A 26613-nucleotide genomic window follows, 5' to 3' on the forward strand; every position below is an offset into this window, starting at 1 on the left:
GTTCATACATTATCTAATTTGTAAATCCGTTAAACTATTATAATTGTGTGATGATACGATTTGTTAACATTCATCAATTTTCAACTAAGTATTAACTGTCCTTTTATGCGTGTTCGCACCTAAAAAAGGAAATAACTAATTACCAAATTTCAATATATGCTTTCCTATATTGAGAATAGTACAGAGTTTGTAAATGTTTATCAGATCTCAAGTATGAACGACTAAGTACACATCCGAATTTGAAATCAATTCCTACATAAGGAAGGTTTTACTCATCATCAACATGGCGTTACATATAACATTGTATGTTTATGTATCGTTGTTCATACTTCTTCAAAGTAAGTTTTTATTTTAAATGAAATAATGTTGTACTCTCTGGCAAAAAAAATCCCAATTTAAATGTTACTATCAAATTCTAAATGTTCTACGACAAGAGTTATATTGAAATATGTACACATACTTTCTTTTTCATGCATTATTATTGTTATCCAAAGTAGTAAGCTGTTCGGCAGATAGTTCCTGTAATTGTCCTTCTCCAACATATTGTGATCATGGTGGAAATTGTCAATGCAGAGATGGGTTCAATACAACAAACTGTACTCAATCTTCTGACATGTGCTGTAAGTAATCTATATATGTATCACAATATTCTAGTATGCTTTTCATCGTAAAATACTCTCTTCTTATAGAGATAACACGACTGCAAATGAGAAAACTATCCACATCATACCAAATGACGTGGATGTCAGCACATGTAAGTCGATGCACAATGAAACAATCAGAAAAAAACAATACCGTATAGTAATTTATATAAGGTACCAAAATGACAATACGTAAAAGTAAAATCACAAAAATACCGAACTACGAGGAAAAATCAAAACGGCAAATTCCTCATCAAATAGCAAAATCAAAAGCTCAAACACACCAAACGAATGGATAAGAACTGTCATATTCCCGACTTGGTACGTGCATTTTCTTATGTAGAAAAATTGTGGATTAAATCTGGTTATATAGCTAGCTTAACATCTAACAGTTACATAAAATTCACTTATATTAACAACGATGCCAACAGGTCAAACAACAAATCCAACGTCAGAATGGATGAGTAACAAACCAACAAACAAATTAATATTGCAGAGAATAATTACAACCACTGAAAAACAGGCTCTTGACTTGGGAAATGCTCATACAGATACTAAGAGAATTTTAGTATTTCCCTCTTTCTATTGTTTGCAGACTGTTCCAGTGGAAAAGAATGTATGTATGGAAACTGTACATGTGCACAAGATGTCCAATTCTCCTGTATGGTGCTTCCATCATGTGACAGCAATGTTACTATTTCGTGTAAACATAACGCAATGTGTGTAATAAAGGAAAATCAACCATACTGTATATGTCCATCTAATATAACAGACTGTACTCCAAATCGATGTGACGAACAGCCATGTCCTAGTGGTGAATGTATACCCAGGGAAAACAATGATTATGATTGCAAATGTCCGAACGGAGGTGTTGGTAAAGACTGTAAATTGAACATACACTGCACAGAGGGGTGAGTATATTCGATTTGAATGCCTTTTTATACGCCCGTCAAAATTTTGACGGGACGTATTATGGTATACAAATTTCCTGCGTCCGTCTGTCCGTCTGTCCGTCTGTCCGTTCGTCCGTCTATCCGTCCGTCCGTCTGTATGTCCGGCGTAAACATGTCTCACCGTAACTTGAGAACGACTTATCCAAATTTCATGAAACTTAATATGGTTGTTTCTTATGATGGTCAAATGATCTGTCTACTTTTTGGTGAAAATAAGATTAAAACTTTTTGAGTTACGGCACTTTGTAACTAAAACAGGGATGTGTTTTTTTTTACATGTCGCACTGTATCTCAAAAACGATTTTTGATTATTGCTTAAAACTTTACGCACTTCTTATTTATATTAATCTGAAGATCTGTATACTTTTTGGTGATGATTCAAAATTTCATTTTTGAGTTATCGAGTAATTTGTAAAAAAGGGGGAGAGTTTTTTTTACATGTCCCGACGTATCTCAAAAACGATTAATGATTATTGCTTAAAACTTTACACACTTCTTTGTTATATTAATCTTAAGATCTGTATACTTTTTGGTGATGATTCAATATTTTGTTTTTGAGTAATTGAGTATTTTATAAAAAGGGGGGAAGTTTTTTTTACATGTCACGCCGTATCTCAAAAACAATTTATGATTATTGCTTAAAACTTTACACACTTCTTTGTTATATTAATCTGAAGATTTTTAGTAAAGGTAAATTAATAAAAAATTAGAATAGATTTGTTATATTACAGACCCATACATGAAAATACATTTGGGCTTGAGTTTTTGATGGTATTATTTTATGTTTTTTTTTTACCATGACAAGAAAATAGTTATGGACCATTGAGTAGCTACTTTAATAGAGATGAAGAATATTTACCCTCTAGATATGTTTTCTGTTTTAGGTTTTGTACAAATGGTGGAACCTGCTATGAATACGAATATACTAGATGTAAATGTATGTCAGGTTATTTTGGTCCGCGGTGTGAGATCAATAATAACACGATTAGCAAGTGTAATGCATTGGGAACAAGAAATGCAACCACTAATCCCATTACGAATATAACAGAATGCATATGTTATCCAAATTTTAAAGGTGATTGTCAATCCACGGCTTTAAACGTATCTAAAATACCTTCAATTTTACTGGTGTCATTTAATATTCATATAAAAAACGTGTCCTTTTCTTCAGATATGTATGCAAGTTTATCTCTTTTAAAAGGGTTCTATAAATTTCTAAACATATCTTTTCCACTTCAGAAAATGCCTGTACCAAGTCAGGAATAGGGCAAGAAAAATCAGTACTTTTGTAATCTAACTTTTTTTTAGACTTTTCAGAAAATTCAGTTACACGACCGCATTGAAAAGTTTGGATAAACCCAGACATAGAGAGTGCCATAAACTGTATTAGTATATATCTGTTGGATACTTTGATGAACATATTGTAGAATTTCAGAAACATTGCGACTAAAATTTTAATTACCGTAGTTTTTCTTTAGATTTAATTGTTTTGTCAAGTACGTAAAATTATTTTTGGAAAAGCATTTATACTCTTTCCTCTCTCTGTTCCATTATATGAAAGTGTATGGTTTAACTCGAGGCACTTTCTTAGTTACCCTCATTAGTAATCACTCAGAATTTAACAAATAAGCATGATACGCATAAATCCTAACCAATTACATCGCACCCAAAAAAGAGCGAAAGAACTATCAAAATTCAACTATAACATAGGGTGTGAATTGTTTCCGTTGCATGAATAATGAATAATATCAGTGACTTACATGTTTCGAAGATCTTTAAATAATCAATCATTTATAATTTAGGAAAGACATGCAGTTTATTGGACTGCACAAAACAGAATGAATGTGAGTACGGTTTGTGCTATTCGGATCCTATAACAGGATTTAAGTGTGTCTGTCCAACAGGAATGACTGGTCCCTACTGTAATACGGATATCGATGAATGTTTAGAAATACCTTGTTCCAGAAAAGGGACTTGTAACAATTTGAAAGGTAAGAATTCTGATAACATTAGTTCGAATTAAGGATAATCATACCAAACATTTTATTTTATGTAACGCATAAATGATGACTCGTCCTTGAATTTAATTATAGCCTACTCTCCTGGTACCATTGATTTGTCTTTTAGTTTATTCATAAGAAAGAAATGGAAATATTTCCTCATTGCTGTCCTAATGTTAGGTGAAATAAAAACTGAGTCGTATTGTGTTCAATCCTCATTGAACATAACCTTACCAATACAATGAAGTATTTGTATTTCAATCTCAAGAATTTCAGTATAGTATAGTATTGACGTCGTATAACATTAAACACTACACAGAGAGCTTACGACTAATGTATATGCTCCAAACATGAAAAACCACTTTTTCGTTAAAAAAAAATCTATCAACAAAGTTATTATGATGTACTCTATCAGAAGACAATACTGGTATTGAGATTTAAAACTCAAAGCAAGTATCAATTTAACTAACTTACAATTTTAATTGATACTTGCTTTGGATTTTAAATCTCAATACCAGTATTGCCTTCTGATAAAGTACATCATAATAACTTTGTTGATAGATTTTTTAACGAAAAATGTGGGTTTTTTTTTATGAACAAGCTATGCAAAGTTCTGCAATTTTGCACGACTTGTATTATGGAAAGTAGCACCGTAACCAATACATTTGATTATATCTTTGTATATACTGATGATCTACCTTTACAAAGAACTTATCATTAACTCTTGTTATAAAGCATCAGGATTTAGAGAAACGTGAAAATTGAAAATCTTATCAGCAACACAAAGAATAACAAGTTTGTGATTTTGTAACTCCTCAATAACAGAATAGCACATTTTTACCAGGTGAGCGGTACAGACGGAGGAGTGCCTCCGGTTTGTATTGACACCTTTAGCAAACACAAAAACCATGGCAATTTTGTAGAAAAAGTCCAGTCTTTTGATTTAAAACAATAGTAATCGGTTTTCAATTTCACATGAAAACTGTATTGAATTGACAGAAGTGTTCTGCACTATACACGGCAAAATAGCATCTGTTGTGATAAATTTTGTAGGAACATTTGAATGCCACTGTCCAGACAATTCCACTGGTAAACATTGTGACAATAAGCTTAGTGGTTGTTTTACTCCTGATAAATGTTTAGAGGTGGCTCAAGATGGAACATGTAATGTATGTATCAAACGTTCTTTGCAAAAACTTCTAGAATAAATCATAGTTATTTATAGCAATTATTTTTTATATTTGTTTTAATTGACGAAGTCAAAAGGAGATATGAGGCTGAATTACCCGGAATTGTTTATAAAGATACACTGGGAATTCATTATATAGTTAATGAAATAGATGCATATTTGATAGTTACAGAATAATAATAAAGCCTGACGTTTAATACTGCTATTAGTCGCAAAACGACCCAACTGTTCTTCATAGTCATAGTCACATATTTTTGTAGACTTCACCTCAAACGCGTTTTATTTTTTGCATACACTTTCAGTCAGCAACTGACACAACAACATTATCCACACATTCCTGAATATAGTGCTTCCACGCTTGCTTTACACTCCAAAGAAATAACCAAAAGAGGCATACTCATTGGTGGCCTTGGACTGCTCTTTGGTTGAGTTGTTGTCTCTAAGACACATTCCACAACCCCATTCTCAATTTCTATCAAATCTTATCGGTACACGTTTTACTTTAATCATGATACCAGGAGTTAAATCAAGTTTTACGTTTGTGTTAAAATGCATAGCTGTAACTTTATCATAAAGAGCACGTGCAGTCATATATATTTTTTTATTTTACTAAAAAACGAATTTATTTTGCAATGCCCCTTGATTGTTTTCTGTCTTTCAAACTAACACAATCAAATGAAACATCTATGTAATGAAAATATGAAAGAGACTTTAACGTTAGGTCATACAAATGCAAAAAAAGGTGTACAATTATTCTTTGGTGCATTATTCTAAAGTTGAGTCCTAACTATCCCCGCTAGATTGATTTGACAATGTTTGTTAAGATAAAAGAGACCGAAGATACTAAAGAGGGAATTAATAGAACATAAATTCAAGAAAAACGACCATCACTTTCGTCAAAAATAAAAACGACCATTACTTTCGTCAAAAATAAAAACGACAATTACTATAGACAAAAGAAAATCGGCAATTACTAAAGTAAAAAAATAAACGACTAAGAAACAAAGAAAAAATTGAGAAAACAATTCACAGAAAACTTGTAGTGATGTGTAACGAGAATATTGTGATTTCAGCGATCGAAAACATTGCAAAGATATACTATTGAGATAATTTATTGTGTTTGTATAGCCTTATTTTTATACTGAGGAAGCAGGCGAATATGACAAAAACTTATAAATCTCAATGAAAATATTTTTTTTTATCAAAACAAAAAATGAAAATATGCGTCTCACAACAATGTCAACAGTTTTTTTTCCAATATTTTGAAGAAAAGAAAAAGAACCACCAGCATCCTACGTACAATCTTTGAACACATTACAAAAAGAAGATTTTTAAAATCATAATAACACCGATAATGATTGTAGGCTAACTGTAATGATATGGCATGTAATTTTGATGGCGGCGATTGTATCTTGAGCAAGGATCCATGGGACAGCTGCAAAGAAGTGAAAGGGTACTGCAGGTCATTGTCCGGCAATGGACGATGTGACCAGACGTGTAATAATGACGATTGTCTATATGACTTATCAGACTGTAACAAAATAGCCAACTCAACTTGTCCGGATAATTGCACTCAGACATGGGGCGATGGACAATGTCAACCGCAATGTAATTCACGTGTTTGTGGTTATGATGGCTCCGATTGTATTAGGACTGGAACTTCATCAATAGGAACAATAGTAGTGAATTACATTTCAAGATCAGATGAGGGATACCGATCAGTTGGACGTTTATTAAGCAGCCACAGTGGAGCATATTTTACCTACAAATCACAGACCAAACCCAGTCTTTTGATAATAACAGAACAACAAAAGCCTTTGCCTACAACTAGAATAGAATCAAAGTATGTTTTATGAATATGACACTTAAATGAGTATTTGATAATTAAATTTTTAAATTTACATCAATTTGATCTGCAGTCACTATGAACGAAATGATAAGCTCAGCCATACTGAACATTATATTTTTAAAGAGTGGCCGTAGTTTTGCTCAAGTAACTAGAACGTTTTTTTTTTTTTTGTTTTTTTTTTATCTAACAACAGTTATGTCAAATTTAAAAATGCAACTGTGACACTAACAACTCTTATTAGTTTTGATTGAAACTGTGACACTAGTTTGCATCGGTAATTTCTTTTTATTCGTTAGGTATACAGCCTTTTATGACGTTAGTAATTCCGTGAATTGCACAACAACTGTTGGGTGTTGGAATGACACCAAATCATTATCCAGATTTTCTGCAGTGATCTATATGAAGAATGGAATGCTCTTTCACCATAACATGATGCCAGTTACGATTAAAAATATAAGAGGTAAGTCTTTGTAAACGTATTTCACTGAATTTTTGATGTGCGCAACAAGCATTGAATATGTGAGCATTGAATATGTGGCATAAGCTCTACCAATTGTTGCCGTTTTTAAGTTATTATCCTTTACTTTTAAGTTCGTTACATTAATTAAGTTAAAAAAACTAGTACATTAATGTAATAAAAATCTAGTAAAGAGATTAAAAGTAAGAAAGTATATGTGTATTAGATACCATAGTTGCTCAAAATAGAATGACGTTTCGTATAATTTCAGCATGTTTGATTGGTTATTATGGTGAAAATTGTGACCATCCTTGTCCTACACACTGTAACAATACTTTAGAGTGTAATCTTGCTACAGGAGCATGTCTAACCGGATGTGTTGAAGGCTTCTATGGACGAAAGTGTACAAAGCTGTGTAGTGAGCACTGCGAGAAAGGAGGATGCAATGGTATTGATGGGAACTGTACAGATGGCGCCTGTAAAATAGGATACGAAGGAGCACAATGTGATCAGAGTAAGCTATTCTTTAAATGCACGATCTTTGGTTTTGTTGATAATTTACTACCGTTCGATTTCATGTAAGAAAACTCTGCCGTAATGATACTGGTTCATGAGGAAATGAGCACATTCACGTCAAATTGTCATTGGAAAAACACCAGTGCCAGTCAAATTTCGATTATATGTTGTCATTTAGATAGGTATTTCCTTGAAAACTGAAAGGTAAGTTTAACCCATTGAACAATAGGAGTTGGTAAATTTGGCTTCATGTCATTTACCTTGTCAAAAGTTAGGTCATGCAATGTTGTTATGATATTGTTAAAATACAAAAGAGTTTTATATTCTGACCCTTACTTAAATTTGAAAAGTTAATGCATCTTGAGTTACTTGTTCAAAATCTGAATGTTGAATTATTTTGAGGTCATTTTCGGCCTTTTTATTGCTTTTAACATTATATTGTAGTTCTTTTGTGATACAGGAAAACAATATCTTCCTGCCTATAATGGTAATAGACTATGATTGATATGGTTTCTATTACACTCTCAGTCACTTGTTCACACCTAAATCTGATTGAAAATTTTACAGTTGCAAAATATTTCAATTGAGAGCTTAGATTCCCACCAGTTTAACGTTCATAACAAATGGACATCCATACCTATGTTTTCACCTTCGAAAAATCTGAGCAACTTGAAAAGTTTTATGGCCTAGCTCCGATTATATATATAGATATTTATTTAAAATTAAAACACTTTCATTAAGATTTTTTTTTTGTATTTTGAAGAGCATCTTTTTTTGTGACTTGAAGATGATAGTTGAATAAACACGAGTTACTTTTGATACTTTCCATCCTGTTACAAACTTTAAGGTTGTACTTTTAATGTTGCGTTGCACTTATAAAGTTGTGTTATAGATACAGCTGTTTCACAAACCACTCCTCGTTTGGGGAGATATATATTATTCATAGATATTTTGTTTTGTTTACATACTGGTTCCCATATATGGTTTCTATATTTCATCTCAACCTGGGAATGTTACAAGTACAAATCAACCCAAATAGCGGCTGCCTTGGATTCTGAGGAAGACTCAAAGTGAAGGGAGGGATGGTACAGAATTTTAGTATAAGTTTACTCTCTAGAAGTTAGGGGCATATACATGTTGAAAATATGCCGCTCATCCCATTATTTTAACCTTTGAAAAAATAGAAGTGCTTATGAGCTTTCCATTCTAGATTACAATTTTTTACGAAACGTCATACTGAAAGTGGTACTATTTTAGCCGTAAAAGGAGTTCATTTGAGGAATTGAATCGTCTATATTTATGGAAATAATTCCAGAACGAGATTTCAACGAGAATGAAGCGTCAGAAGAATACATCCTTTAACGAGTTTTTTTTAAGATATACTCTCCTCAAATTTGGAAGATAATCTGTTTGGCACAATAAAAATTGCAGCCATTTTTTTTACCATACAACTTTTGGGAAATTTGGGAATTTAAAAAAAAAAAAAGTATTTTGCATGGCAAAAAAATGGGATTTTTACATACATTTTTTGGCCAAATGAGGTTTTTTTAAACAGTATTTTTCCAAAATATTTAGAAATTTTACATTAATTTGTAATGTGTTGCAATATGAGGACTGTTTTTCTGCAAAAATATTTTTTTTTACATTTTTCTTCACTTAAAAAATATAGTCAAAAACTATCTAAGGCTACCTTTGCACTATGTTTATATAATTTTTTAAAACAATATAAAACTGAACATTCAATTATTATATGAAAAACTCATATTTAGTAGTGGTGAACATTTGACGCGAGTCTGTACTTTTAAATCCCGTCAGTGTTATTGTTCTATGATAATGTTTGTATTCTTGTCTTTCTTTTTTGCTAATATGCCTTTCTGTTTTTCTTTTTTACATATGAAGTGGTTCTTTACTTATACATCCCGTCATTGTGTTATTGTTCTATGATAATTTTGTATTCTTATCTTTTATATTAGCTAATATTATTTGTCTTTATGCCTTTTTGTGGTTTTTTTTTTTTACATATGACGTGGCTCCTTTACTTATACATCCCGTCATTGTGTTATTGTTCTATGATAATTTTTGTATTCCTATCCGTAATGTTTGCTAATATGCTTAGACGTTACGCGCGATGTTCGTACATGTAAATGTAACACAACGTCGCGAATATTTCGTAACGTTCAAACCGAAAATTTGACTGAAACGTTGTTTTTAAGCAACTGCGACATTTTTGTAAGACTCCACAAAATCGACGGTGCTTTTTAACTAATTATCGAAAACTAATGTATTTTAGCTTTTCAAAAATTAAAGAAAAAAAACATTTTAAAAAATCATAAAATTCTACCATTAAAAGAGCAGTGATAAGCAAACAATTGACGTAAATTTGAGTTGAGTTCGCTTTTACGTCAAAAAATGGCGGTGCGACAAACTTGTAAGCCTTTGAAAAATCGCTCACAAAATACCATATATCATTTTTCAGGATATTTGTCTTTAAATTCATAAAATTAAGCAAATTAACATTAATTCAGTAAATACAAATACTAAACTTTTGTCATTTGATAAATGTTTTTTGATTCTCAAATCTTGAATCTAATTTTTTTTCCCGCGGGACAGATTTGCCCTTGTAGTATGGAACTCGGGTTTTTTCTATGACGTCATCATAACGTCATAAAAAATGCATCTAAGACTGAAGGAACCATTCTGTTTAATAATGGAAAAAAAAGTTTTTTAAAATATTACATAGTTTTGACGAAAATGATAGTTTAGTGGTTACAATAAATGAAATATGTTACGCGGGACAACCTAAAAATCGCCGTTTTTTTTAAAATGAAGCTTGTCACATGTGGCATAAAACATAGTTTCAACAATTATTTTTTCGTTTTTACTTTAAAAATCGTTATTTTTTTTTAAATACGTACAATAGCAATGAATATGATATCACACAATTATATATTTTGGACTTGCATCTTGCCAACTACACCGAATTTCCAATGAGGTACGAACATCGCGTGTAACGTCTTTGTCTTTATGCTTTTTTGTGTAGTTTTTTTTACATATGGCGTGGCTCTCTACTTATACATCCCGTCATTGTGTTATTGTTCTATGATAATTTTTGTATTCTTATCCGACATTTTTGCATATATGCTTTGTATATATGCCTTTTAATCTGTGTTTCTGTGTTAGTATGAAATGTATCTGCAATTATACATCCCTTCATTGTGTTATTGTGTCATGGAAAATGTTTGTTTAGATATTTGTTTGTTTTTATTATGATTAAGATAATAACACAATGTTGACTACTGTGACCTTGTTTTATGACATTTTCACCCATTATGTCTGTTTGTTTTGTTCAAACATCGTTGTCAATATAATGGAATTTTATGCGACTGTCATACAAATGAGAGGTTTAGCTAGCTATTAAACCAGGTTTAATCCACCGTTTTTTACCTAAGAAAATGCCTGTTCCAAGTCAGGAATATGACAGTTGTTGGACATTTGTTTAATGTGTTTGAGCTTTTGAGTATTTCATGTGATTATGGACTTTCCATTTTGAATTTTCCTTTGAATTTTTGGTGATTTTACTTTTTTGACATGTTTTTGTCGTAAAAAATAAACAAGTAACAAACAAAGTAACGGGACTCTACTATTGGCTTTGTTATTAAGATAAACCACGCCCACTGGCTTTTTGTTTAATATAAAACACGCCAATTCACTTAATAATAAATAAACACGGTTTCCATGTGTAAGGTTTTAATCATAGAACTGTAAAGGTTGAAGATCAATGGGTACATTTTGGAATTTATAAGATAATCCCCAACAGTACTTCGGACGCATAAAATATATAAAGGGTAGTTTTATTATTTCAATTGAAGGAGTTGATATATTGTTCAGACACTAATATTTGTATTGTTGGACCATATACATTTCTTGGTTTTTGTATTGTTTTTGTTTCATTAACTTAATATCTTATTTTATTCTTATCTATTATTAAAGAATGCCCGGACGGGACGTATGGAATGAACTGTATACATAATTGTAGTGTGAACTGTGAGACTGATACATGTGACAACGAGAACGGGTCATGTATCTGCATGGCAGGTTATAAAGGGGAAGATTGCACAACAGGTAAAGTTATAAACGAAATACTGAAAGTTATAGTTTTGAAATCACCCTCAGTTTTTGGTGGGGTTCGTTTGCTTACTCTTAAATTTTTTATGTTGTGTCCTCTGTACTATTATTTGTCTGTTTGTCTTTTTATTTTTAGCCATGGCTTTGTCAGTTTATTTTCAATCAATGAGTTTGACTGTCCCTCTGTTATCTTTCGTACCTCTTTTACGTACAACTGTATAACAGATACAAATAATACCTGATGAGACTAGGTATGGTAATAACTCCTTGCTGTGAGAGTATGGAAGGAATATAGCTAGCTCTAGTACAACTTGTATTTTAATATGGTTAGTGTGCATCTAGTTGGAGATTTAATCTGTCAAAGAACATTTCAAAATTATTAGACGTGTAAAGTTTCGAAAATAAAACAAGCAATGAGAAGATTTAATGTATCACAGCTTATTTTGTCAATATGATTAAATTCTATGCGACTGTCATACAAGTGAGATGATAGCCAGCTATATAACCAGGTTTTATTCACCATTGTGTACGTAATGAAATGCATGTACCAAGACAGGAATATGACAGTTGTTTGATGTGTATGAGCTTTTGATTTTGCCATTTGATGAAGGACTTCACGTTTTGCTATTCTACTTTTAAGGTAGATGCATGGTATACCTCCATCTTGGATTGTACAATAAAAGTACAAAATTGGTCTATTTATTGGCCCAAATCAGCAAATTTGGAGACAGATTTGCAATTTAATGGTTAAACTGTTTATTTATATACAGAAAACTTGGTGATTCATTGTAATATTCAAAATATTTAAACAAATATCAATTTTTTTTGTTTATAGAATCATTCTTTCAAATAAGCCATTTAAGGGGAAATAACTCTTTTAGTAAAAAATTTTTTACTGTACTAATAGGGAAATTCTTTATTTTTACTTGTAGCAATAAAACAAGTTCGGAGACACCATTTTATCTTTTTATTTTCTTAAAATATATAATAAAACATATCTTCTCACAATTTATTTCAAAATTCTATCTCATAGAAATTTTTGTATGCACACAAATGTGTTTTTTTTTTTATGATCAATTTAACCAAATTTTGGTAATTTTCAACGACTCATAGCTTGAAAAATAGAACGATGACTCATACTTTTTATCATATTTTTGAAAAAAGCATTGTAAAATCTTCATTTTGGCAAATTATGAAAAAATTCTGTCTCAAACAGTCTATACATATGATCTACCTTAACATGAAAACAAACTGGATACATTAAACGCAATTGTTATTCATTTTACCATTAATCCTTTTTAGGATGTGAAAGCGGAAAATATGGAAGAAACTGTATGCTAGACTGTGGGATGTGTTTGAATAAAGAAGCTTGTGAAGGAGTAAATGGAAAATGTCAATCTGGCTGTGAAGCAGGATATAGTGGTGAAACGTGCAATCGTAAGCATCAATACCTCACTTCTTTCAATATTGACTGATAGAACCCCTTGATCTAGGACTATTAAGTTATAACCCTAACTAGGTTTGACTATACACTCTTCACCTTTAACCGTTTAGACAACACACTCAACTCATTAATAAAAATATCGTTATTAAGGTGATATGAATGAGCATTATCTAAATCGAGTATTGAAATGATAATTATTGATATTGTCATAATTATAAATCAACTGTTTACAAAACTTTAAATTTTTAAAATAGTAAGACTTTTCTACATCGTGAATCTATTACTTTAGCTATATTTGGCGAAACTTTTATGAGTTTTTGGTCCGCAATGCTCTTCAACGTCGTACTTTATTTGAGCCATTCGATTAGGGATTGAAAGACAATCTACATATATGTTCTCTGGTAATATTTTAAAAGACATTTAACTTCATCGCGCTTTACAAAAGTATTCCACAATTAGGACTTAAACAGATTAAAACAATAATCTGAAATTTGTTTAATAAAAAAAAAAGTGGATAAACGCAATAAAGTCATTGAGCGCACGGGTTAGACATTTAATGTATTAGTTTTTCTATTTCAGATTGTGAACCAGGAAAATATGGTAAAGACTGTAAACTTTCTTGCTCTAATTGTGAAAAACAACTGTGTAATCCTTATACTGGGGCCTGCACTCACGGATGTACACCGGCGTATACTGGAAAAGACTGTAAAAAAGGTATTTCATGATTTAATTAAAACAAAATGTATCTTAAATTATAGGAACACGTCTCTAGTTTCATATGAAACTTGTTCTTCACACTCCCAAGACTATGTTCCTTCCGATATATAGGTAAACATAAACGATTAGAATCAAGTGATTTGACTTGCTTAACAAACCTAATTTGGAATGGAAATGGAAATCGACTTTCTCTTGTGAAAACCTTAATGTGTAGACAAAATTGATATAGCTTGAGCTAGTATGTAATAGTGATTGAAATTTATTTGGTTCAATCCGTTTATCAAAGTTGACAGAACGAGTATTTTCTACAGATCTTGGTTCATGAAAGTCATAAGGTTCATTAATGATATTGTAGATGATAAAGGCGAATTTTTGTCTCATGATGCTATTAACAAAAAATATAACCTGAATGTTACTTTTGTAGACATTCTATCTATTAAACTTGCCATACCACGTGACTGGAAAGATTTGTTATTACATCAGCACATGTCACCTAACAGCAACTCCTTTGGATTCGTTTTTGAGCATGAGAATAAAAAAATGCCTATTAGTAAATTATTCGCTAAAGCATATTCACTTTTTATCTATCGGGGAAGTGTTTCTCCTATTTCACAACAAAGGTGGGAAGAAAGTTTTAATATCTTCAAACCATTTTGTGAAAAACGTTATTGTATTAAAAGGAATGCTACGAACATTAAAAGCAATAAAAACTCACTGCCAAATAAAACATGGTTCGACGATAGATGCAAAGAACTGTATTATATACATGTATATCAATGTAATATTAGGCGTTTCAATAGGAACAGAAATAATTTGAATCGCCAAATTCTGATCGAGTCAAAAAAGAACTACAAATCGTATGAAAATCGCGTTAAACGAAACTACTTAAGATATGAAGGAAACCAAATTGACTTTTGGCGAAAACATAATCCGAAACAGTTTTTTGATGTATTTAAAATAGGAAAAAAGAACACTAATTGTAATTAAAAGACTGTCGGCATTCCAATGGGAACAAACTGTGCCCCTCTACTCGCCGACTTGTTTCTTTATTATTATGAGGCTGACTTCATGCAGGAACTTCTTAGGAAGAAAGATAAGAGGTTAGCAATATCCTTTAACTCTACTTTCCGTCATATAGATGATGTTCTTTCACTAAACAATTCAAAATTTGGTGACTATGTGGAACGCATCTATCCAATCGAACTAGAGATAAAGGATACTACAGATACAGTTAAGCCGGCTTCATATCTTGACTTACATCTAGAAATTGACAATGAGGTTCGGTTGAAAACAAAACTTTACGACAAAAGAGATGATTTCAGCTTTCCAATTGTGAACTTTCCATTTCTAAGTAACAACATTCCAGCAGCACCTGCATACGGGGTATACATCTCCCAATTGAAACGATATTCCCGTGCTTGCATTTCCTATCATGATTTTCTTTGTAGAGGCTTGCTGCTCACAAGGAAGCTATTAAACCAAGAGTTCCTAATGGTGAAGTTGAAATCATCCCTTCGTAAATTTTACGGACGCCATCACGAGTTGGTTGAACGTTATGGAATAACCGTTTCACAAATGATATTGGATATGTTCCTTACTACAATCCCCTTCCCTTTCATGAATATGACCTACCGAATTAGACTATTTACCGGATTTGTAATCACATAAGCAACACGACGGGTGCCACATGTGGAGCAGGATCTGCTTACCCTTCCGGAGCACCTGAGATCACCCCTAGTTTTTGGTGGGGTTCCTGTTGTTTATTCTTTAGTTTTCTATGTTGTGTCGTGTGTACTATTGTTTTTCTGTTTGTCTTTTTCATTTTTAGCCATGGCGTTGTCAGTTCGTTTTAGATTTATGAGTTTGACTATCCCTTTGGTATCTTGTGTCCCTCTTTTAAAGTCGTCAGATTTTTATAATCATTTCAAAAACCTAAATACTGAAACCAGTCCTAATATAAACGATGATGTTGAAGCTGATAACCAAGAATGTGTGTATAACGAACTTGATGCGTCTATTACTCAAGAAGAAGTATGTAAAGATTTGTTGAAGTTAAGTTGCAGTGGTGTAAAGGAATACTTATGCCTGTGCATAAAAAAAATAATGATAATGTTACTGATAATTATAGAGGTATAACACCAAGCAGTTGTTTCTCCAAACTTTTTACTACTATTATTAACTTAGGCTTACATTGTGGGCTAACGAAAATGACATTTTAACTGATGCTCAGTCTGGGTTTCGACCCGGTCATGGCACAACTGATGCTATTTTTGCCTTACAATCAATTATTACTAAATATTTGGGATTGAAGAAAAAACTTAATTGTTGTTTTATAGATTATAAAAGTGCTTTTGACAACTTGAATAGAAATTTTTTATATTATAAGCTTGCAAAATGTGGTATTAGTGGTAAATTGTTTTCAATTATCAAATCTTTATATGATAATTCTATGAGCTGTGTAAAATTTCAAGGTGAATTTTCTGACATATTTTCTGTAGAAAAAGGAGTATTGCAAGGGGAACCATTATCACCTATACTATTTTCACTGTTTTTAAATGATTTTGAAAATGTGTTTATTAATAACTTATGTCTACCAGTAGACATAATAGAACTTTCATTGTTTTTATTGATGTATGCAGATGACACTATTATATTTTCCGAAACTATTGATGGGTTGCAAAATATGTTGAATTCACTACATAATTATTGTAAAAAAGGGAAACTTATTGTAAACACAAGCAAAACTAAGGTGATTGTTTTCAGAAACGGTGGTAAATTAAGAAGCGATGAAATATGGTTTGATAATGGCGAAATTATTGAAGTTGCTGATCATTATTTGTATCTGGGTGTTATATTACAATGCAAAGTTTAATCACTTGTTTTATTATATGGAGGTGAAATATGGGGTTTTCATAATGCATCTGATATAGAAAAACTTCATATAGAATTTTGTAAAAATATTTTGACTGTGAAAAAATCCACTGCTACCGCAATGGTTTATTCTGAGTTGGGAAGATTTCCTTTATTGATATCTCGGAAAGTAAAAATATTAAAATATTGGATTCGTCTATTACGGACGAGAAATTGTATTCTTAATGCTATATATAATGATATGTATGATGAGTGTGAATCAGGAAATAAGTCATCATTGGTTAATAATGTTAAATGTATGTTACTTAGCCTAGGTTTTGGACATGTGTGGTATGCACAGAATGTTGTATGCGAAGAAGCATTTATTATTTCATTCAAACAAAGTCTTATTGGCCATTTTCTTCAAGAAAGAAATATGTTTTTCGATTCATCATCAAAATGTACAAACACCTTGTGGATAATGTTCAATTGCAGTTTTATTTGACAAAAAAATTAAGTCCACAATGTATTAGATTTTTAACTAAGTATAGACTGTGTTCACACAAATTAAATATTGAATATGGTAGATTCATTAAAAAAGCAAAAAATGAAAGATTATGTATCTTATGTAACCAGGGTGACATCGAAGATGAGTTTCATTTTATTTTAAAATGTCCAAAATATGACAATATTAGAAAAATGTATATAAAAAGGTATTATTATACAAATGCATCTGTTTTTAAATTAGTTCAATTATTGTAAACAAAGAATGTTTCGGAATAATCTAATTTAGGAAAATATCTGAAATACGCCACAGATATAAAATTTTCATGACAATCTTCTGAATGATTTATACTATGTAGTCTTGCCTCCTATTGTATTTGAAATGTTCTGTTATGATATACATGTACATATTTATGATATACCTATAAGCTGTATTGCTTTTGGTTTGAAATAAACTAAAAATATAGAAATTAGTGACGACAAGTGGAACAATATTTATTCACTAGCTTTTAAATGTATTATAGAAAGCAAACTACAAGCTTTCCAATATAAAGTGTTACACAGAATAGTCTCACGTAATTATCTCCTTGAAAAATATAAACTTTCATTAACTAATGAATGTGCCAGCTGTAAAGAAATATATACTATAGAGCATAATTTTTTTGAATATATAGAAATAAAACAATTTTGGAGAGAATTTTCTAGTTGGTGGTATTTAGTTTTTGGAGTAAACATATATTTGAATAAAGACAGTGTCATTTTTGATATATTGAATTCTGATAACTTAGTTTTAAATTATTGTATTCTACAGGCAAAGTATTACATTAATTATGTAAAGAACACACAATTAGACAGACTGTTTGTTAATATCTGTGCAAGCTTTTCTTAAATTTTTGAAAAGACGTCTGGAGATATTAGAATATTTATATCTTTCTAAAGACAAACACGAGTCATTTGTCGACAGATGGGGGGATTTATGGAAGTTATTTAATTAAATTTATTCTTGATATGATCATATATATTTAATGTATTCCAAAGTATCCTTTAAATGTATCATATACTGAGTATTCACATCATTTACTTGTAAATTTTTACTATGTCTTATTCGAAAAATATCAATAGTATGACAATGCCACAAATATCATGTCAATCACTTATGTATTGTAAAAATGTATGTATGCACTGTAGTTTGAACACCAAAAAGATCAATAAAATAAATTTGGAAGAGGTATAAAAATTAATGGCAAGTAACCCACTTTCAACACTAGGGACTATATTTGTTAACAACGAAAATCAAGGGACGACAATTGTGGTCTCGAACAACGAAAATCAAATTAAGGGACGAGAAATTCTCAGAATTGTGGTGGTCTCGAACAACGATAATCAAGGGACGACAATTGTGGCCTCGAACCAACTGATGGAAACATATGATACAGTCATGAAATTTAATATTTCAAATTGCAATAGTACGGCCAGAACAATGAAAGACAGAGTTGTAAACAAATGAAAGTAATGATACATACGAATTTTTAATCACAATTGCACAAATAATTAGGAACCGTAGTTTTCATTCAATTTATTTATCTAAAATATACGCTTGCGTTAAACAATGGAAATTAACATTGTATATTTATATAAACGATCAATCTTGTAAAAAAATAAAAAAAAAATAATGATTGAAATGAAACAAGCGTCGTTTACTGTCATCAGTATATAGCAAAATGTATGTGTGTTAATATTTAACAGTTTAAACGTCGGGACAGTAGTAAGAGAAAAAAATTATAGTCTGAATATTTCTATTTCAGTTTTGAAGTCTGCACAGAAGCAAGATAATGCCAACAACTCAACCATCATAGCAGTGATAATTGTAATTGTTATACTTATAGTAGTTGGACTAGCAGTGGCATGCATATTATGGTATCGTATACTTTTTAGCCTCATGCATTATGACATATTGTTTTATCAATCGCTAGATAAGTAGGGTTACCTTTTTATTTTATTTTCAGTAATTGTGTTAGTGGTCAGTGTTGGTGCAACTGCATTCTGACAAAGCACTTCTTGAATTTGATTTATCTCTTTGCTGTGGAAGGACAGTTTCTAAGCTGAAAATTGCCCAGCTGACTACTTAAAATATTATTTGCTTTTTGTTCCCTACTCTGCTAAGTGCTTAAATAGGGTTTTATCGTGCTGTTTTATGTTAAAGTTATAACGGCGTAGTGACGTCAAAAATACAAAATTGTACATTTAGCGATACATTATATTGAATTGAAAGTTGTTTCCTTGATTTTTGTTTGTACTAATTTTTGTGTTTTGTATTTTATTTTGTTAAATATTATTTTGTCTATTGGAATGAACAAACAAACACTAATAAATAACTCAACATTTCTGTATGGTACACATTTTGGTGAACCATTTACAATTTTGGTTAGATACTGTAGTAATTAAGAGTCCAAAATATCAGTCTGGCAGTCCAACACAAATAAGAGGACAGTGATTTTCACATCAGTAATTAAAACATTTGAAATAGACCGACACATCAAGAATGATAACAGTTACCTCGAAAAACATAAATTTAGATGCCAAATATAGTCATAATGTGATAGTTTTTGTTAAAATCTTCTCATTCTTTAATACATATCATTCCATGTTATATTTTGGCTGTAAACAGATTTGTTTGATCAAAAATTCAATATATATTTCGAAGAAAAAAATTCGATTAAGGTAGATACATGGTATACCGCCATCTTGGATTGTACAATTACAGTACAAAATCGGTCTAGTTATTTGCCCAAATCAGCAAATTTGGAAAGAGATTTGCAATTTAATGATTAGACTTTATTTATATAAAGAAAATTGTTAATTTATTGTATTATTCAAAATATTTTAACAAATATCAACCCTTTTGGTTTTTAAAATCATTTTTTTTCCAAATGAGCCATTTAAGGGGAGATAACTCTTTTAGCACAAAATTTATACTGGGCTAATAGGGAAATTTGTTATTTTTAATTGTGGCAAGAAAACAAGTTCGGTGACACCATGTTTTCTTTTTATTTTCTTAAAACATATTATAAAACCTATCTTCTCACAATTTATTTCAAAATTCTATCTCATAGAATTTTTTTTATGCACTGTTATGTGTTTTTTCATGAACAAACTAACCAAATTTAGGCAATTTTCAACGACTCATAGCTTGAAAAATAGCACGGTGACCCATACTTTTTATTATATTTTTGAAAAAAGCATAGATAAATCTTCATTTTGGCAAATTTTAAGAAAATTCTGTCTCAAAAAACATTTACTTATGATCTTTGCCCATTGTATTTTAGGTTTACTCTTAATTTCAAACTGTTATACGGTATTATATTTTTACATGTATTTTGTTAATTGGTAAACTATTATGAGGACGATTGAAATACCTATCGCATACATTGTTGTTTATTTGATTTTTACAACAGGAGAAGGAATCAGGAAGGTTCTTATGTTATGGACGAAAAATATCAAGACCAGAAAAACATTTCTGCATTGGAACTACAAGCAGTTCATACAGAGGATGATCCTTTAGTTGCTACACCTACTGGTAAATCAATTGTTGATACAAAGCTTAGCAAAATTATATATGTTTTCATATACTAGATACAAAGCTTAGCATACATAAAAAAGTTTTCCTATACTAGATACAAAGCTTGGCAAAGATAAATATATTTTCCTACACTAGATCTATACAAAGATTAGCAAAAATAAATATCTTTTACTGTACTAGATACAAAGCTTAGCAAAATAAATATGTTTTCCTATACTAGATACAAGCTTAGCAAAATAAATATGTTTTTCTATACTAGATACAAAGCTTAGCAAAATAAATATGTTTTCCGACACTAGATACAAAGCTTAGCTAAATAAATATGTTTTCCTATACTAGATACAAAGCTTAGCAAAATAAATATGTTTTCCTATACTAGATACAAGCTTAGCAAAATAAATATGTTTTTCTATACTAGATACAAAGCTTAGCAAAATAAATATGTTTTCCGACACTAGATACAAAGCTTAGCAAAATAAATGTGTTTTCCGACACTAGATACAAAGCTTAGCAACAGTAAATATGTGTCCTATACTACAGTCAGACTTGGGGTAATTGTAATTGTGATCGTTGATCAGCTGTAATTGATTACAATTTTTCAAGTAATCATTTTAATCATTAATCAGCCAAAAATCTGATTACATTTAATTTAATTTAATCAATTACTTTTCAAAATACCCTGTAATCCTGATTACTTTTTGATTACATTCTGATTCTATGATTTTTTTTTAACTGTGTTTATGGTCAAGAAATTAACCTTTTTGTTATTCTTATTTAATAAATATTTAACATGTTAATAAGATAGTTTTGTTTACTTTATAAATCATCTTAATTGATTTGTATACTTCAGTACAACATAAACTGTTACAGTATTGAAAAGTCAACATTATTCTAAGAAGAGACATATAAATACAAGTATATGTCTTTGGCCTTAGTAAAAGATATTGTACATATATTGACAATTTAAAGATGTACATATATTTATTAAATGATATGAGCAAATAAGCCCTAATACGGATAAATGAGCATGTGCAATACTGAAAACGTCCCACTGTCGATATAAATCAAGATTTAATATTGCTCTTCGAACAGGGCCAATACGGAAAAAAAACAGGGCCAATACAGAAAAAAGCGGGAAAAAAGCCGTATTAGCCCTAGGGCTAATACAAGACGTTCACTTCCGGTTTTCAATTTTCTTACGTTATTACTTAACTTTGGAAGTATCGTTATGCATAAAAACATTTGTATAATATTCTTTAAATTAAAATCATGACATAAACAGGTTAAATGATGTGCAATGTTTTGTAACGTCTTAAAGTTTTGAAACGGAAAAACAGGGCCAATACAGAAAAAAGGGGGGGGAAAAGCCGTATTGGCCCATGGGCTAATACGGGACGTTCACTTCCGGTTTTCAATTTTCTTATAATCATTTAATAAATTATTTTTTTTTAATATATAAATATAAATATAAATATATCTTTATTTGCAAAACATACAAAAACCAATTTTGGTTGTGGCAAATACATTGACAAACAAACATAATGAAACATAATGAAAACTCGACAATATTATAAGAAATATGATAAAAACAGTTACTGTTCTCCTTTCCTCAGTTCTAATGACTCTTTAATAAAAGAAACAACTGCTTTTACATCATTTGGTGTTGATGGATTAAGTATTATCACGAGTTTATCAGTAAAATTAAGTGTATTAAAATTTACATATTTTTGTATATAATATTTTAGAAAGATTTCTCTTATATTTTTATTTATTTTACAGTTGAAGAAAAAATGAAATTCATCGTCTAAGATATTACATATTTTACATTTTCTTTCATTTCGTGGTATTTTGGTATATCGTCCAGTTTCTATGAAGAGACAATGTTCGCTTATTCTAAATTTGGTTAACATTTTTCTTGTCTCTTTACTTAGGTGTGATAGGTAGTATTGCATTTGGTTATTTATATTAGATTTAGGAAATTTATATAGATATATTTTATTATTTTCATTTAAGTTATTTATTTTATCATCAATAAGAGTTTGATAATAGTTGTATGTTTTGCAAATAAAGATATATATTTATATTTATATTTATATATTAAAAAAAAAAAAAAGTGTTATGAACTGGCTGTTTCTGTATTGGCACTGGTATAGATTTAAGGTTTGCTGTTTTGGCCTCGAGACCCGTAATAACACTATAATATTTGATAATATACTGTTATATTCTAGTAATACTTTTCTTTAACCCTGAATTTTTATCTTTTGTTAATATTGTGATTTTTGTCAACTTTGAATTGACAGGTAGACAATGGTAGATAACCAATTAATGTTTGTTTTTATTGCAATTACCAATTGAGTATAGCTCTAGGACAATATATATGATAAAAGATTAACCAGACATTAAAAATTTCTCTAATTAACACAAACTAAATTAAAAGTTGGAAAAATCTTGTTTAAAATAAGCAAAATTGTGTATGGACTTGTAAAATGCAATGATTTTAAGTACTTTCATTTTGTATACAATTTTATTAAACAAACTATATAAAATTTTACATAGATTTTTCCTAGTATCTAAATTTTTATATCATCCATATTCTTACTCCCATAACTGCACCTTGAAATACATATAAGCCTGGAAGAGGTTTGAAGACAAACAACAAATTCTTAATAAAGCTTTATTCAATTAAAGTTAAAATAATTCAGAGATCAATGATGATAAAGTGTAATAGGTCAAGCCAGTGACACAATGCTCATGTATGTATGTAGTGAACTTTCGTGGTTTATTAAATAAATCACGAAAGAATATTAAATATATGAAGTTTTAAGTTATCATTTAATAATATATCAAACATAATCCTTCCCAAAAATGTTATAGTTGTATTAAACTTTTATTCATTCACATCATTCAAAATGTTTTTTTTTTAACTCATTGTAATCGGATGTAATCATGATTACTTTGCCAATGTAATCATTAATTTAATCAGACACTTTCAGAAATGATGTAATCATTAATTTAATTTAATCGTACAAATAACAAAGTAATTGTAATTTTATCAATTACATTGAAAGTAATCGGACCAATCTCTGACTACAGTTGTTCCATATCCATGCTACAGGGGAAAACATAAATATAAATAGCAAATACTTGTTTTTAAATGTATAATGAATAAAGGAAGGTACAAAAATATCTTTGATTATAAAGAGCTAACTCAGACACCAGATATGGTAGGGAACCTTTGAAAGACCACTTTCGAGTTCGTTGCATTTTCGTCATGCTTCGATTTTAGTGAACATCATGTTTACGGGCTTCGTCACTTTCCCATGTTGAGAGAGCGGATGAAAAAATATGATGCTATGTATATATATCTTCAGACACTGTCCAAAACAAGAAAATCAAAGAAGCCAGATCATGTGATTAGAAATTTAACATTCATACATATCGATGCTGTTCTTTCCTTTAGCAATCCAAACTTTTCTGATTGTGTTCCAATAATATATCCCCCGGAACTAAAAATTTAAAAACACGGATGCCACTGTCTAAAACCTTTAGAAATACGTATACCTCGAATTTGACACAAACGGTCGTCTCAGTACCAGAATCTATGACAAACGAGACGATTTTAATTTTGAAATTATTAATTCCCCCCACCTTAGTAGAAATATATCAACTTCATCTGCATATGCGATTTATAGGTTTCATAACGAGTAAGAATGCGATATATTAACTGGAGTTATTTAATTTCAATATAATAATGAACGAGGCTTCCGAGGCTTCGGCGAGTTTATTGTTACTATTCAAACTAAATAACAAGAGTTAATATCAAGCTATATCCAATTTTCACGAGTTGTTAAACCTATTTATCTTATGGTAAATACTCGCAATGTGTAAAATAAACTAAATTCGCGAAATGATGATCTATAGTCTTTTGCACATTCCAGTATGACTCATATGTCCTTTTCCGATGTCCAACTTTAACACTAGATATTTTAAGACTTTTGTACGCTTCAGAATGTAATAGAATTTTACAAAAAATGTTTTGTATATTGAAGAAATCACAATGTCGGTTGCCATGGACGAAATGTACATCATCTTAACCTTTGAAAGTCAGCATTAACCTAACGAATAACCAATGGAAATGCCGCAATATCGTCTTGTGATGCCGAATAAGCTAATCAAATTAACGCAGATTTTTTGTATCATTTTTTTCGTATCACACTCCATATTTTAGTGTGATACCAGAAATATGGATTCTTGCAAGAAATAGATCTATAACATGCCCCAACCATAAGAGAATACAATTCCCCCAACTCATTCGGTATTAATAGCATCCAGTTGCTAATCAGGCGTTTTAAGAAGTTAACATTGTCTGAGGAGAAAGTTAATGAATGGGTATGTCTTTATAAATTATTACTTTTACTATTTAAACTATTTTTGGTAGTGTCTATTTGATGTGGTTCGGTACATCCCGTCATTATGTTATAATGTGCTGTGGAACATTTTTCTATTCTTATCTTTCGTTCTTGCTAATTAAATTTGTCTTGATGCCTTTTTGTTTTTCTTTGTTGACATAATTTTTTTTATAGTGATTGGGATGATAGTACTATCATAATGTTAACTGCTGTGTCCTTATTTTTGACATGTTTACCTATTATATCTGTTTCTTTTGTTCACTCATCGTTGTCAATATAATGGAATTGTATGCGACTGCCATACAGGTGAGAGGTTTAGCTAGCTATAAAACCAGATTCAATCCATCATTTTCTACATATGACAATGCCCATACCAAGTCAGGAATATGACAGTTGCTATCGATTCGTTTGATTTGAGCTTTTGATTTTGCCATTTGCTTACGAACTTTCCGGATTGAATTTTTCTCGGAGTTCGGTATTTTTGTGATTTTACTTTTACATCATTTTAAATTTCATATATCAAAGATAATTCTGAGGTTATCAATTTGTAGATAAAAACTTCCCGGACAGGGAATTTGTCATAGAAAGTGAAGGTGGTAACCAAGAAGAAGATGACAAACAGCAAAGTGATACGACAAGGTCAAGTAAGGCTAGTGACTTCCGGCCAGAGAGTATCCATGGCAACGGCCCAGGAGGTGTTTATGTCGACACAGCTGAAAACGGTGCTATTCAAGTTGATGCTAACAATAGTTCAGAGATACAGGAATGTGAGACCAGTGAGGACAGCCCCGAAAAAGATAAACAACAATTTGAACCAATAAGTGTTCCGGAAACAAGAAAGGAAGATACAGAGCAGTCTGACCAACACAGTGTCAATGACATTCAAGCAGACGACAAACAACTGTGTTTAGATGACCAGAATGAAAATACTTCAAAGGCAAGTGAAAACGGCCAGAAATCAAATGACGGAAATGAAACAGTCGAAAAACCAGACATAAATCAAGCAGAACCTGTAACTACTGTAGACAATAACGGTGTAGTTAACACCAATCAGTTGTAAAATTGTTGATATTTCTTCATACGTATGTTAACAAATCAAAATTAAAACAGTATGCATGATGTTGTTCCTTTTGGTCTTAAACTCGTATTTATGCATCCTTGTTTAACATAGGTTTAGATCTGAACGTTCCTGGTGATGATTAATCCAGAAAAGCGCTTCATGTACATGAAACTAATTCAGTTTTATTTTCATTTACTTAAGAATTGAATGTTTCTTTTTGTAACTTCATTGGTATGTAAAAGCGTTGACCGAAGTACATTTTGTATGAAGCGCTTCATCCTAAAAATGTGCGCACGGTCAACGCTTTTACAACCCTATA

At 30.8% G+C, this 26613-nt stretch overlaps 1 protein-coding gene across 2 annotated transcripts; it reads left to right on the forward strand.

Moving 5' to 3' along the window:
- Nucleotides 1-268: 268 nt before the first annotated feature.
- Nucleotides 269-26358, forward strand: LOC143054161 (uncharacterized). Of its 2 annotated transcripts, none has more exons than XM_076227080.1 (15): nt 269-338; nt 495-620; nt 1237-1552; nt 2479-2669; nt 3397-3585; nt 4648-4763; nt 6148-6626; nt 6929-7092; nt 7361-7603; nt 11596-11727; nt 13033-13167; nt 13754-13888; nt 19051-19162; nt 20701-20822; nt 25786-26358. In XM_076227080.1, the coding sequence occupies exons 1-15, from the start codon at nt 284-286 to the stop codon at nt 26292-26294; spliced, it is 3024 nt and encodes a 1007-aa protein (XP_076083195.1). In that variant the 5' UTR covers nt 269-283; the 3' UTR covers nt 26295-26358. The 2 variants fall into 2 exon arrangements, with proteins under 2 accessions (XP_076083195.1, XP_076083202.1); XM_076227087.1 differs by having other exon boundaries at nt 317-338; nt 498-620.
- Nucleotides 26359-26613: the final 255 nt, after the last annotated feature.

This window comes from Mytilus galloprovincialis, chromosome 1 (genome assembly GCF_965363235.1).
Source record: "Mytilus galloprovincialis chromosome 1, xbMytGall1.hap1.1, whole genome shotgun sequence".
Lineage (NCBI taxonomy): Eukaryota > Metazoa > Mollusca > Bivalvia > Mytilida > Mytilidae > Mytilus > Mytilus galloprovincialis.